Source organism: Limanda limanda, chromosome 4, assembly GCF_963576545.1.
Source record: "Limanda limanda chromosome 4, fLimLim1.1, whole genome shotgun sequence".
NCBI classification, from domain to species: Eukaryota; Metazoa; Chordata; class Actinopteri; order Pleuronectiformes; family Pleuronectidae; genus Limanda; species Limanda limanda.
The window spans coordinates 13,276,711-13,292,710 of NC_083639.1; the positions used below are offsets into that span (position 1 = coordinate 13,276,711).

Genomic DNA, 16,000 nt, shown 5'->3' on the forward strand with positions numbered 1-16,000 from the left:
TGACTGGACACAAAACCAGCTCAGTCACCTTCGGTCACAAGCCCTAAAGCATTTCAAATAGGTGTTGATTACTTCATACCACATTTCAAGGAGCTCAAAACAAGACAAACATTCACAGTAGGCATAGCAACAATATAATACAAACGAGTAATTATTTTTTTTAAATAACATCAGTACATTTAAAAAAAAATGTATAGATAAGATCTGTGTGCATGATTCTCTGTCTCTCGTTTTCACATTGTGGTGCTAAAAATAGGCAGGAGACGAACTTCTGGTTTCTGTAATAGCATATTTGTTTCACAACCATCCTCCCCTTTCTGTGGGCCTTCTGCAGTAACACACTGAAGCACTGACACACACAGACACACACAGAAACAGTTACTTCCCTTTTCTAAAGTTAGCCTGCACCATAACATCCTCTTGGTTCATTTAGGCAAGCAGAAGCTTCTATTTTGGTTCAATGGCGGTTCATTTCTTCAGCTTGAGAGTGTTACAGACGTCCTTCAGCAGTATTTATATCCACATAGTGGTACTTAACCGTGCTTTGTTTATTGTTGGACTACACAGTTGTACTGAGTGGACTTACATCTCAAAATCGTGTGACAGTTACTATTAACGAAGGCAGTAGTCTGGAGGTTTAGGTTTTGGTTTGATGAGCAACAAAGCACAGAGAGCTGACAAAGTGTCACCTGGAATATAGACACATATTTTGAATACTGTTTCCAGTAAAATATCAAGCATTTAAACTTGTGCTGACTGTAAATTCATTATGTTTACACATTCCCATACACAAAAACTGTTTTCCACCACACTGGCCACCTCCAAAACCACCGCCCGCCACCTATCCCTCTGTGATATTCTCTCCGTCCCTACGTTTTTAGGAATCCACAGCTGTTGGGGACATTCTGTCCCTCTGCTTCCGAGCAGCTGGAGTATCAATCTCTGCGTGAATGTGTACATCCATGTGTGTGTGTGCTCTTGTATGTGTCAATCTTAAACAAGCCAAGATATTAATAGCTGGCAGTTGTTTCGTTTGAGTGTACATAACAGGTCTTTGTGATGCATAAGTAGGATCTGCTTGTGCGACAGTTGAGGGGTGAGTGTGCACATGTATCAGTGCATCAGTGCTCGCGTGTGTCGGTGCTAGTGTATTAATAGTGTCCATTTGTTGTTTTTTTACAAGGATCACTGTGACTCTTTGTACTAGTTTAAGTGTATGTATCCAAGGCAGGTTATTTTTAGTGTCACCTGTCAGTAAACACTTGTGTTATTGTGTGTAGTCAAGTGCACAAATGTGCAAGGACAGTTTGTACATTGCTGTTACACGACATAGTATTACCATCATGTCACATGTTTTTGGGAGTGTGTGGCATGTGTGTGTGTTAGTGTGTGTGTGTGTGTGCGTGCTTGTGAATGTATTAATAGTGTTACCAATTGCCAAAACATAATTCTGTCTGTGAATGGCGTGTCTGTGTAGCTGTCAATAACTTCAGCTTTGTGTATTAAGATATTATTTTTGATTTACTGGAGTACTGGCATTTACACCAATCAACCACAACATTAAACCAGATGCTTGTGTTAATGTTAATGTTGTGTAGATAATGAGCTGTGTCTTAAATATTTTCGAACTCTCATTTGTTCTGATTCATGTTTATAATTTTTTGTGAAGTCTGCTTTATGAAATGTACTGTTGTATTTAATAGCATCCGTGTTCATAAAACTAAACTGACAACCATAACAACACACGTATGGTATATATTTCATATTTGTGTGTATATATTACATGTTTTAAATATCTCATATTTTATTTTGTTTTTTAAATCTTTATATGCTTACATTTCTATTCTTGATTGGTGCTATTGTATTAAACACAATTTCCCCCTGGGATCAGTAAAGTATTTCTGATTCTGATTCTGATAAAGTACCACATCCTGCCTACCTACCGATCTGCTGCTGATTCCTCAGAGTTACAACTTACAGTTAATTCAGTGGTAGCCATTATTTACCCAGAGTCAATTTTGTTCTGCCACAGTTTCATATAAACCCGAACATAGCATCAAAGATTTCTAAGGTAGTGCTTTGCTCTGCAGCTCAATCGTAGCGCAGCTCCCTCTTTGCCAGGCTGTGAATCTACTTCCCTCTCTCTCTCTCTCACACACACAAACACATTGACAATGGAAATATCAATCACAGTCTGACGGGCCAGTAGAAGCATTGGTTGCCCAAGCTTTTACAATCTTTGGCAGGCAGATGGAGCTTGGCATAACAAGAAGCCAAGTAGCCTACCTGTTTTGCAAGGTGAGTGTGAGAGAATACTGCATGTGTTCATTGGCCAATCACAACATTCGACCTGAGCTGAGCTGCAGAATTCATAATTCACTGTGGGCATCCAAGCATTTTCAAATTTGTTAGTCAGCAGATTGTTTTCTCTTTTAGTTGATTAATTGTTTTGTAACCCATTTCCCATTTGATGTCAGAAAATAGCGAAACACGTTGACCACAGTTTCCCTGAGAGAATCATTTTGTTCATCAAGACAACAGCTCAAAAGTTAATGCTATTCGGTTTATGATGATACAACTATAGAGCGCAGCTGGAGCCATGAGTATGGCTGGTATTTTCACTTGACAACTTTTTCGATAGTCGAGTTCTAGTTGAATGACAGCAGGATAACTGCACAAGCGCTGTTGTGTCGTCTTTTCTCTTTTCCTCTCACAGTCATAAGTGCTATTTTGTACTGTCGCTGCCACTCTCTTCAACTCAAAGGTCAGGGGTCACATCGTTATAAGACTTCTCTTGATCTCGTGTCCCAGAGGCAGCGGAGGAAAAAGGTGAGGGGTCGCCAGCTCACTGTAGAGTTGTGTGTATATGAGTGTCACAAACTAGACTGCTCTTCTCCAGTGTGATTCTCCAGCTTGATTTCTCACAGCCAGAACAGACTGACTATTGTTGAAATTGTTTCATTATTTCTCCTTTGGGTTCGGAAAGGTCATCTTTATTGGGAGGGGGAAAACATAGCAAAATTTGGCCCAGGGTGCTGTCATACGCTTGGCATGAGACAGAAACGTTGAGTTGCCTGAGAACACACTTTAAGTGAAGGGATGACCCAAATGCCTGAGGGCTTCAAAGCTTATAGTGTTGCTATGGCATTCGATGCCCAAATCACTATTGGAGAAATAAATTGTCATCATGCATTACAACAAAATTCCTAGAATAGCCCATGAAATTATTATTATACACTTTATTTGTCTTGAGAGAGAGAACCCAACTCTCTCGGATTTACTAGGCATCAAAATGTTTTCAATGACAAAAAAATGCATTATTGTATATCTTGGAACCACAAGGAATTAAAGAGAGAGGGGATATTTTACTAAAATTTACTAATAACAAATTTACTTAACTAATGGATGTCATTAATTTAATTTAATTAATTTGAACAAACGCCAGGGTCCTCTGGCTTAAACCTGCCAGTCTCTCTATGGCTAAAGAGAGTCCAATATAAATGAATGTAAGTTGCAGCTGAGAGGTAACAGGTAACACTACATTATGTAACAGAGTACAATTGTACTACTACACACCCTCCTTCACACATTCCTCACAGAAATGTTCATCATCGGCCGAAACCACAATTATGCACATAAATACATGATCTACTTGATGGGATGGGAACACCAGCTGACTTCAAAAGAAGAAAAGAAACAGCTGCTGACGATGTGAGCACAAACTGATTGAGGTCAGTGGTGTGTACACCTCATCTCAATCCACAGACATTCACCTCTCTGATCCTCTGTGATCCTGACAATTACCAGACGTTACCTGAGGAAATGTGGCCTTTTCCCCCTCCTGGCATTTGACTGAGAGAACAGGTTCTCATGCCCACTTCCTACTATAACTCCCCCATGTGTCTGCAGTATCACAGTCTGTTATTACACACTAGGTTAGAAGGCTATGTACACAGAAGGGCCTCTTTGTTTCAGATACACCCTGCAGTCACTGAGAATAAGGTTACCATCTTCTGGCACTAGTCTGCTTTTACTGCTGGTTTTGATAAAGTTACTGTCTTTGTTAGGACTTTGTTGATTTCCCTAATATTTTCCATCTTTTCTGCATTCTCTCTCACAAGAAAAACCCCACACTTGCATGACACACAAGCAGAGTGTATCAGCAGTCAGCTGAGCTGATCTTAAATCAGGAACAGGAAATGTGATCTGGAGCTCTGGCCGGTCCAGAACACTGTCCCTATTGTCAGTGCAGTGCTGTGGCTCACACTGGCAAAACACCGGGCACTTTTAAAGGTTATCTGCCTTGGGAAAAGGTTGATATCAACTTTCAAAAGTACCTTTCCACCCAAAATGGATACATGATAATGGTCTAATCACTATGACTTTGGCTCTGTTACATCTTCTATAAATGTAAAGGCCCATTAAAGGGGCCACTAAAAAAGCAACTGCAACAGATTGTCCATCATGTTTTCTCAACTAGGGTTGAAATCTTGGTAAAAATACTGGTCAAATACAGAAACTAATTGAGAAACTATTTTAAGTATCTATTAATTGTTTAGCGCTTCAGTGTTTTTTAAGGAACAACACTGGTCATTTCCTTTGCTTTTATTTTTTGATTTATGTGACAATATTTGACCATTTTTGGATTCTGCCATCTGTTGTTGGTGAATCAAGAAATGTGAAGATATCTGAAGATTTTAACAGTCATTTTTCACTATTTAAGACATTTTAAAAGTACATTCAATACTTTTCTGAAGCCCACACTTCAAGACGTCTCACAAAAAAACACAAAAAACACTGTGACACTTCTCCACTTGCTTCTCTGTAGGATGTATAAAACTAAATAGAGAGCTTGTTGAGACAAGTCCCAAAGATCATTTTTTACATTTTAAATAAATGTGGATTTATATTAGATGCCAAACAATTAAAGTATGTAAAGTAAAGTCCTGCTTCATTCACTTTCTCAAGAGTAACTCAGAACAACACAGGCTAAAAGCAACCACATCACAACTCCAGCAAAACAAAATTTACTTGACATCTAATAAGGCCAGAGTGTTACTCCCGGCTGATGTCGGCTGTAACACAAAACAGCTGACTGTAGCTGACATAAAATATGTGTTGTGCACAAGAATGTAGAAAAACTTCAGAGAGACACAAACCAGACCCTCAACATCTCTGGTTAAAGTGAGAAACATTAGCTTTTTTCCTCTAAGATGATGGTGGTCAACTTTCACTTTGAATCTCCAGGCATGTATGAGGCCTGTTCAGAGTTGATAAGTGTGACAAAGCCAAACCCACGGGCCGTCACAACTCACAGAGCAAAATGGGCCTTTGTAATCAACAGTTTGTGTAAGACGACACTACTGATGGTGCAGCATGAGGGGTTCGATATTATGATCTACGTTTCCATTCAGTAATGGACTTTTGTAAACACACGCACACACACACACACACACACACACATGTCTGCCTGGATGCAGCCTGGACAGACAGTCATGCATGCATACAGGTCGACATTCAAAGCTATCTGAGATGACAAGAGGAAAAAGTGCAGGAGCGACTGAGAGAGAGGGAGAGAGAGAGAGAGAGAGAGAGAGAGAGAGAGAGAGAGAGAGAGAGAGAGAGAGAGAGAGAGAGAGAGAGAGAGAGAGAGAGAGAGAGAGAGAGAGAGAGAAGCGTCAGTAGGTGGTGTTGATTCCTCTGGCATGGCCCACATGAAACGACTGTAACCGAACCCTCACAACAGAACCAAGGCTATGACCTAATCCAGATCAGAGAGGGAACCTGGACACATGAGAACATTATTCCACGCATGGCTGCAGCGTGAGTTTGTGTACATATGTGTGCATGTTTTCATTTTCTAGGGAACTGGGCGGGATCGAACAATTTTTACAACTTCTGTCATAATACAGCTGCCCACCCCAAGGCCCATCAAACAAGCAAGCATTTGTTGCCTGGGAGTGAGTGAGTCAAACTTTTCAATGACGTTATGGGCACGAAACACATCCAGTAGGAAGTTCTACACTCGCGCTCACAATGGAGCCTTAATAATATAATTACACAATTATTTGCTCCATAAATAACCTTTAAATAGACCTGTGTGCTGTCAGATTAGGATAATTACCAGTGCGCCTACAGTCACACAGTCAATTACTTCAGAAGAGTAAATGAGGTGTGTGCGCTAACTCATGTTGCTGCACTTCAGGACTTGTTCATTCACTCAGACTTTGAAAATGAATATGCAAAAATTGTTTGTCGGTGCTGCTATTTCTGTCAATGGGAGGAGGAGACATCAGACTGCAGCTGAACAAGTGGTCAGCCAGGTGGTCTCATACGCCTGCTGAGCTCTGACACAAGCCAGAGGATGGACAACATGGAGAATCTAAATCATTCCCAGACTTTGTACATGTTTATTCTATACAGAATGATGATCTGAGAGGTATGTGTAAGTTTACAGTGCAAGAAGCCAACACATGGATTAAAAGGAGATGTGTCTCTATTGTTCAGGTGAAATTGAGGAACACAAAGGCCAATATGAACTTAAGGAATCTGTCCTTCTGGTTTAAAAGACTTATTTAGGAAATTCCAAAAATGTTGGAGGGTTACAAGTGTGACTGATTTGTTTCTCTTTTTCTGGATGTTAGCTCTATTTGAATGATTTTAAGGAGGTGAGCTTAATTTCAACAATACAGTCTATGATTTCAACAATTTGAATGGAGGTTAGCTTTTTTTGAATGATTTTAATGTAGGTTAGCTTTAATTTGAATGTTTTTTATGGAAGTTAGCTTTATTTGAAGGATTTGTGTTGTTTACTGAGCGGTTTAAATTGATACCAATATGGACATGCGTAAAAAGTCCTTCGCATTTTCAGGTAATGTATAATAAGACTGTTAAGACTTTGTTTCCACTTTCGGTTCAATATGTGATGACTGAATAAAAAACAAATAAAGGCGACTTCCTCACCACGATAAGACATAGTGCACACACATGTTACAGGACAGGGTTTTTTTTTTAAATAAAGTTATTGACAGCAGCTGAAGTGTTAGCTCGCTACTTCCCTTCTCGGTGCCGGGGAGCAGATAAACATCGCCTACCTGGAGGAGGTGAAGTTCAAAAGCGACGCATGTCCAGGTTGAAGCGGCAGCAGCGGGACAGACAGGGGGGGTTTACAGGCAGAGACACGGGGTCAGGGTGAGGAGAGGGCCGGTAGAAGTCTCCGGTGTGTCCTCCGCATCGTGGAGGTGTCCACTTGTCCACTTGTCTCCTCGGTGTGGCTCCTGTCGTCAGCACACGCCGCTGTCACACGGAGCTCTATGTAAACATGGAGTCTAGCGCGCTGGAACACTATGCGAGTTAATTATGTAAGAAAAAGCCTCTCCTCCTCCATGTGGGTGTGTGTGAGAGTGTGTGTGAGAGTGTGTGTGTGTGTGTGTGTGTGTGTGTGTGTGTGTGTGTGTGTGTGTGTGTGCGTGTGTGGGTGTGAAACTACAGACAAAACCTGCCGCGAGTGTCACTCTCCTCCGCGTGTTGTGTGAGCTGCTGGTGTGAGGGCTCCATCTGCTGAACCCTGCTCGGTAGAGAGAGTGTGTGTGTGTGTGTGTGTGTGTGTGTGTGTGTGTGTGTGTGTGTGTGTGTGTGTGTGTGTGTGTGTGTGTGTGTGTGTGTCTTTGTGTGTGTGTGTTTGTGTGCTATCATTCGTGTTATGGGGACCTAACATGTCATTATGTTATTAACTTGTCATACCTATGGGTTATTGTTTTTGGTCCCCATAACATAAATCATGTCATGCAAGATGGTGTAAGTCAATTAAATTTACTCTGAAGAAGACATTCTCACTATCTGACCCACTTTTAATGGGCTATTTGAGAGTTAAGACTTTAGGGTTAGGGTTGGGCATTGAGTTTTGATAGGGTTGGGTTAGGGTTTGGTGTGCGTGGTTGTGATTGCTTTGCACTGGCCTAGCTCAGGCATTTAATTTTGATAGGGTTAAAGGGTTAGTGTAAGGGTTAGGGATAAGGTTAGGTGGGGGGGCTAGGGAGTGCAGTATGCCCATGTCCTGTCCTCACTAAGATAGATGTACAAACCTGTGTGTGTGTGTGTGTACTTTTAAATATTTGTGATAGTTTAGACCACACAGATTGAGGCCATTTGTCCAGTCAAAGGGCTGTTTTAGTGTTAAGATTTGCTTTTAATGTATTGGAATTATATTAAGGTGGTATAGGGGATGCTTAAAGTTAGGGTAAGGGCCTAGAGAATGAATAATGCCAATGAGTGTCCTCACATAGGCAGAAATACAAGAGGGTTAGTGTACGGTGTGTGTGTAGACCTCATGGGGATGAGGCTAAACATAATTTCTGAGCTCTTGGTTAAGGTGGTAAGATGTTAATTGTTATGGTTAGGGTAAGGTAGGAATTGATCATGGTTGTGATTAGGGTTAATTTGTTAGTTTGGTTGTCCACGAGGAATAGAAGTCAAAGCAAAGTTCTAATAAGGATAGCCGCACAAACCTGTGTGCGCGAGTGCATGTGCTATATTTTATTAAAACTCGTCACATGCTGCCAACCTAACATGCATTTTGTTTTACTTTAGGGACCTGAATGAAACAAGTCATCATCCACACACTCAAAACTGTGCTGCATGTTTTTAATTCAAAGATATTTACACATTCAGTTTGATGTCTTGAAACTCCAGTGCCTTAGCCAAGCCTGATACTGGATGAACAGTGCTTCCCCCCCCCATTAATTTTTGGATCTGATCAACTTGTAAAAGAAAAGACAAATTTTCCCTTCTGTTGGGGATTACATTACATTACATTTAATTTAGCTGACACTTTTATCAAAATGACTTACAATAAGTTCATTCTACCATGAGGGTACAAACCCAGAACAACAAGAATCCAGAAAGTACAATTTCTTAAAAAAAAAAAACTACAAAGTGCTATAAGTAAGTGCTACTAAATTGTTGGTTTAAAATGTTATTCAAGGTATAGTCGGATGAGGGGGAAAGATATGCAGACACAAATGCAAATTTGCGAAAGCAGATATACACCAACAGTAAGTTTATCTGCACTGTGCTGGCTGTTCGAGCACAATCTCACCCAGTCTGAACTCTCTGTTTTTAACAGATGTCTCATCCTGCTTGAGGACAAATCTAACCTTTGCCAAAAATAAAGTCCACATCATGAGGATAAATCAGTAAACAGCTACAAACGTTTTTTTGAGCTGAGCCAGACTTTTATCTCATGTGACTGTGACCAGTCCTGCTCCTATGAGTCAATAGATTTGCTGTCGCTGCTGTTCAGTTAAAATTATGGACCTAAAACTTATGATGCGAAAAATCTGCTACCAACAATAACTCAATGTCATTTGAACAACCCCGTGTTCTATCCCCGGTGATCTTGGCAGAGCCGAACAGTCCTTCCCCCAGTCACGGGGCTGACTGTGGCCTGAATCATTTGAGATATGTACAAGCAAATTGAATTTCACAACAGGCCTTCCATTTTGAACAGCACACGCTTGAACCAGACCTTACGCTATTTACAGATGCAGAAACAGGGAGGGCCCGGTAATGGTTGCTCCCTGAGTTACATTTTCCCTGAAAGTGGCCGACATACACACAGTTTCTATTTCAAACATCATGTATACGGATCTGGTGTGGGCTTCAGCACGTAATTATCACGTCATATAATTATGTCGGGGAACTCATTTGTCATAGAACTTTAAACAGTATGTTGGACAAAAACACTGGCGTTCATTGTAAGTGTTTACTAACAGGGCCGATGACGTTGGTGCCAATTTTTCTGTTAACACATCATCAGATATCAACAGAGCTCTCCCTTCATATCTTTCCCCCTCAGACCACTCGTGCACTGTCGCTGTCGTCACAGGGGCAGAGCTCGTGTGATGGTTCAGCCCTGACTGGATTATCCATAGACGTGACAGTCCCAAGACCCTTCACTTATATATCCACTTCACAGTGCAAGGAAAGCATGAGTGACATGATGAGACAAGTCCTCACCAGACACTCACAGGGATCTGATTTTATATCTAAGATTGATTTTAAAGCGGAGAATTGAAAAGACACGTGTGGCATCGATGGGTATAGGACTCCAAGGTGGAGTTTTGTGCCCAGTAGGGTTCACTCCTCTTCCAGTCACAGGAAGCCAGTAGGAATGAGAGGAATGCAGTCAGGCAATAAGTTGATGGAGGGAGCAGCAGTTGCAGGGCAGATTGCCAAGAAGAATAAAATTAAAGGAGGGAGGTAAAGAAAGATAGTGGAGAGTGAGAAAGTGGACAGGGCTGGGGCATTAATAACTGAGCTGCACTAACGCTGAGCATGTGCTGCGGGTGTAATTGCTCTCTCTGGTATTGGCAGTTTAATGTGGAGGATATGAGTGATGTTAGCAGAGTCACTGACACAAATGACACAGTATTATTGTCGGGGAATGTGTGTGTGTGTGTTGTGATTCAGACCAATCATCTGGTGAGGGGGGAGGCTGGTGGTCCACAAACAAGACACAACTGTCACAGGGGGTCATCCTCCCGAATATGGATAACAGTATGCATTTATAGGCATTTTACTGGTCTTGATGACCATTTAAACTTTACGTTTTCCCATTCACCCACACATTCTTACAGTGCATCAATGTGCAGAGCTTTCTCTATTACACACTGGCGACACAGCCGTCGAACCACCAACCCTCTGGTTAGTGGACGACCCGCTCGGCCTCCTGAGCCACAGACGCCCTCAAAACACACATGCATGCAGAGACAGTGCACTCAGATACGTACACAGTTACACACACAAACATGCAGCCAACTCTTTATACCTGTTTCACTCTTTTTTTAATGGTCATCACTATTACTAGGACAGTTTAGCTGCTTGTAACTAGTTCAGAGTCTTTTGTATATAGTGTAAAATTGCAAATATGTCTGAGAGGGCTTTACAATACACAAGTTCAGTTCAGATCGGCAATCATCAATATTATCTTATAGAAATGTATTCAATTAGGACATAGTATATAATCATTATTGTTTAGTGATAAATCCATAGAGAATAATCACCCAGCTTGTTTCAGACTGTATTAGCATCATTGTTTTGGTTTTACAGCTCAAAACTTTATTACTTTTGTTTATTCTCATCAATCTCGTTTTCACCATGACAACAGGAAGCTTTTGTGAAACAGCCATGAGGAATCTACCGAATATCACAACAGAAAAACTACATCAAAAAGTTAATATGTTGATTTTTTGTTTACAGCGTAGCTAAAAAGAGTTAATGCAGCCTTTTAGCTTTCAGCAAAGATACGTTCAATTACATAAATTTGATGTGTACATTCAACAAAATAGTTCAATTTCATGCATAAAAAAGTAGTTGCACAGCACAAAGTTTCTTCCCTCTCTCAAACTCTTTGTAATAAGGGCCCTTGCGTGTCATTAACAGCGTGTAGCTGTAGCTAGCAGCTGTGCGGTAACTTTGAAACTTTGAGACGTCGATGGAGACGTGCCTGCACCAGTGGGTAGACTTTAAAACCTCTTTCCACTCCCAGCAGCAAAGCAAAGTCAACCCACATAGCGGAGTGATAGGCCGTCTGTAGCGCTCGCCTGGTTTCTCTGGAAACTGACTGAGATGCTGGAAATTGTTGCTTTACGACGCCTTCGAACTCCCGTGTGCACACTTGTGGGAAAACGTCAAAGCGTGCAGTTCAGAACAGTGTGTAACCACTTTGATAAGGTTTGTGACGTGTGATATGTACATGTCAAACTGAACAAAGCTGTGAGGGGGCGGCTTCTCAGAAGCCCCTGTCTTATGATGCCTGTTGTTTTAAGAAGTAAGGACTTTGATAAGGCTGAACATCCAACAGCTGAACATGGTGGGAAAAAAACTACACATTTCTGAGAGCTCCTCAACACAATACTGCACAGTGTGATTAGACTCTCATGAAACTGAATTACATTTCCTTATAGTGGTTTCTGGAACTCCAGCTTCCACCACAACAAAATTCCTCAGACAGTATTTCCTTAAAAAATCCGACTTCCCTGTGGAAGTAACATTGAAATAGACTAGGTCTGTAGTAGATGCGATTCTTGCAGTGAAAATAATTTCCCACAAGGGGCTGACGCTCAAATGAATGACTCAGTCTATTGTTTGTAATCTGAAACAGCAAACAGCAGCCTGTTCAGGTATAAGAGATGGTAGTGAGCTTGCTCTAGGCCTATATCAGCTCATCAGTATCAAGCCCTCAAGCTGATGTGACCTCTGTTGGCAGCATCTGCTGTGATGAAGCGCTCTCTTCAGCCTGAATGAGAGAGGTGATCTGTTTTGGATCACCATACTTTTTGGCCAACTTTGCGGCCAAGTTACTATACTGTCCCTCGGCAACTTGGAATTTGTCACGAACCAGCGCAAATCCAAAAGTGGTTTTAGTAATTGAAAACAAAGATGCATCTGCGTTTTGATTGGAAGGACAAAAACTATCTCAACAAGCCATTACTGATGGAGGTTTTCCAAAAACAAATAATGACTTCTTCTCTAAAACCTTTTAGAGGAGGCTTTAGTACTGAATGAAAAACAAGTGTTACACATTGGAAACTGAAACACACAACTTTGTTTTCCCTTTGCTCCGTTGGTCGACACCAGCTCGGCTTGATTTAGACACCCGTGCCGACTCCCACTGGAGATGTAGCCTGAGTCAGTGACCCCGGGAGAGGGAGAGTTGTGTCCCCTGAGGGCCACTTCCAGCTGACTGCGGCCTCTTAACCTCTAAAAAACCAAACAAACCCGGGGTCTGATGATTTATCACATTGACAGATGCTCACGTTTATCAAGGTATTTACTCAGTTTGGCTGCTCGGATTTCCCGCTTTAAACATGGACATTTCTTTGTATTACTCTAATAAACTAAATATTGCTTCTCTCATAACCAACAGTTATTTTGATAATCCATTGATCCAACAGCCTTTTTCTCAATTATTTAGTTTCGGTCTTTAAAGCAACCATAACAAGTTCTTACTTATCACCGCTGATGTCCTTAAATGTCTTGTTTTAGTCAAACAATTCAAATAAAGTTAGTTCACTGTCATAAAAGCAGTTACATTTCATCATTGGAGTTTATTTTTGCTTAAAAAGGTTGCATTATTTCTCAATAAATGTGTTGCAATTAATCAATTATCCAAATGTCTATTTCCGTCCATCTACCAAAGACAACTGCTCAAACTTTTGTGAATAAAAAGTTGCATTTAGCTACTTATCTCATTTTAAATGCTTAAGCTCAAATCATTTCCATGGATGGAAGGGAAACATTTATTTTATCTTTAAGTAATCTGGCATTTATTTAGCAAAACTGAATTTCTCGAATTTATAAAGATCTTATTTAGTTTATTGTTTATTTTGACATTGAAACATCTGTTCAGGGAGAGTTTGTCTTTTCTAAGCTCCAGTTTGTTTTGATCAGAGATGAACTCCCTTAAACTCATTATTCTCAGAGGACACAGAGCAGTTTAAATCTGATTTATTGCCCAAAAACCACGTAGACAAAAAGTCTCTAAAAACAGAGCAGCACGAGAGAGTAAAAATAGAGTGAAAGTTTACTGTTTTGGGCAAAAGAGCAAGAACAAGCTGAGGCCAGGATTTTTATCTTATGCAGCATGATTTATGTATGGTGCACAAAAGCAAGGAAGGATGGGGTGAGAAGCTAAACCTGTTATACAGTGGACTAACTTTTCTTTACTTTAGAATAATTTGGTTTTACGGATGTGGCAGTGGTGATGTGAAGACTTACCGAAGTGTCTGTGGGCAAACGATTTATGCATGCACAAGCAAGATCAGACAACTCAAGCATGTCTACGTTTTTAAGACTGAAAATAGAGGTTGAGTTCGGTAGATACTGGGACAGGCTGTTGTGACAGCATTCGCAAATAAACCTCTTTCCAGCCTTTTGCAGATCGCCCTCTTTCTCTCTCTCATCTCTGGGCTCCCCCAGCGCTGCATTGAAGGACTGTTGTTGTGTGCCTCCTCTTTCTTTGCACTCTAATACTTTTCATGGACAGACCAGCTCTCCAGGGTGACTGCATGGGTCTGTTTCCAATTTTCTCCCCTTCCCTGTCCTGAGAAACAAACGCTTCAAAAGCTCCACAAATACAACCCTGAAAGAAAGTTGTTTTTCTACCTGTTGCTGACCGGTTCCCCTTCCGAACAGTCTTGCACATGTATGCATCTACAAGATTTAAACATAATTGCCCTGATAATGTGTAGCTGAAACCAGAATGAACCCAAGCTTCTCACAGCTGAAGCCGACCCAAGCTGACCATCTGCCGGTAGTAAAAGAAGATTCAGATAAACCAAACTAACAACTGCACCAAGAAACTCTAGTCAGGACATAACTGTGTCAACATCTGCAGCGAGAATCCTCTCTTCAGGCTTTCACAACCATAAAGATTGACATACTACCACACATAACATACAGTCACGGAAGAACACAGACGTTTTCGTGCAGCTGCTTTTCAAAGTTAGATCCTGAATCTGTGAAGCTGAGTCTCTTACCAGTTTTGGGTGCTGACATCCAGTGAGCGGTCCCACAGCGGTCCAGTCAGTCCCAGTGGCAGCAGGCGGACGGGCTGGGAGACTCCGGGAGAAGACGGATAGATCCTGCTCTGACAGGGGAGTGGTGCTGCAGTGCTGGAGCCCCGGCTGCTGCGCTCTGACACACAGAGACTCACACTCAACTGTTGACACAACGGGCTCTCGCTCTGACTTCTCTGTCTTGCACTTCCTCTCATGTGAGCATTACTCTCTCTCTCTCTCTCTGTCTCCCTCTCTTCCTCCCTCCCTCTCTCTCTCTCTCTGTTGTCTTACTTACTCAGTATATATCTCAATCTCTTTTTCAGAGAAGAAACGGTTGCTCTGCCCTATCACCCCACTGTAACTTTTTGTCAGTGCTGCCCCTGCACCAGAACCTCCGGGGGTGGTATAGGGGAGGAGGGATGTGTGTCTGCGTGCATGTGTGTGTTGGAGAGAGAGAGAGAGAGGGACAGATTGTGTAGCTGCTTGTGTCTGACAGACAATAGCAGGAAGTGTTGCTTTAGGATGCACATGGGATCTAAATAAGAAAGTTGCATAGAGTGTTAAAAGACACATTACAGTGGTACTACACTTAGTCCCTTTAATTCTGGACCAAGAGTAACATTGGAGACTAAATGTATGAATAGTGTCCCAATGTTTTTCTTTTATTTGCCACAAGAGCATAATTTACCCCTGTTTTGTTGCCAGGCATGTGCACGTAGGACGAAGATCACAAACAATCAACTTTAAAATAGGAGACTAATCATGTAACAACTAAATAATGCATATTAAATGATTGTTTTCCTCTAAATGTTGTTATTCAACCTACTTCGGTTAATTTGGATGTAAATGTGTTGGTTTATTTATTAGTTTTTCATAGAAATAAGTTTTTCTTTACATGCAAACATAGAGTAGGATATGACATGCGCTGCATCTAAATGTTTTCATCAGTTATGCAAAGGCAGCACTCTACAGACGGTGCTTATCAAAGACAGATAACTAAAGTAAGAAGCACTGAGCTGTTTTCTCTCTTTTCCCTTCATGACCCTGTCAAGCTCTTAAACACACAAACGGAGTATTCACTGTGATTACTTACACGAGGCGACATATTTCAACACTGCAATTACATTTCAGCCTGAGTGATATTACCAAGAAAGAAAAAAGCCAGCATATTAGTGATTCAGGAAAAGAACAAGTGCTGTATTCCATTAACAATTATAGTATAGTGCTTTATTACAATGTGATCATTATTCATTCCTGGTTTGCATATACAGTTGAGAAACCATTGTGAAGCAGAAGCAGCAGTTGACTGCACACACATGAACGTATCTGCAGGTAATGTATTTCTGGTAAATGGAAATTTCCCCGGAAACGTGAGCGGAAAAGACGATTTGCTACGTGTGGTTTTCTCACAGATTTGGCAGCAATCGGATCTGTCTGGA

The 16,000-nt window shown here is 41.2% G+C and overlaps 1 protein-coding gene across 1 annotated transcript in view; it reads right to left on the minus strand.

Moving 5' to 3' along the window:
• LOC132999769 (histone deacetylase 7-like) overlaps nt 1–14,767 on the minus strand; it is a 38,524-nt gene extending 23,757 nt beyond the window's left edge. Inside the window, exon 1 of the mRNA XM_061069534.1 lies at nt 14,541–14,767. Coding sequence (XP_060925517.1) covers nt 14,541–14,559 — 19 coding nt within the window. The 5' untranslated portion in view covers nt 14,560–14,767. The remainder of the gene's footprint in view (nt 1–14,540) is intronic.
• Between the last annotated feature and the right edge of the window lie 1,233 nt (nt 14,768–16,000).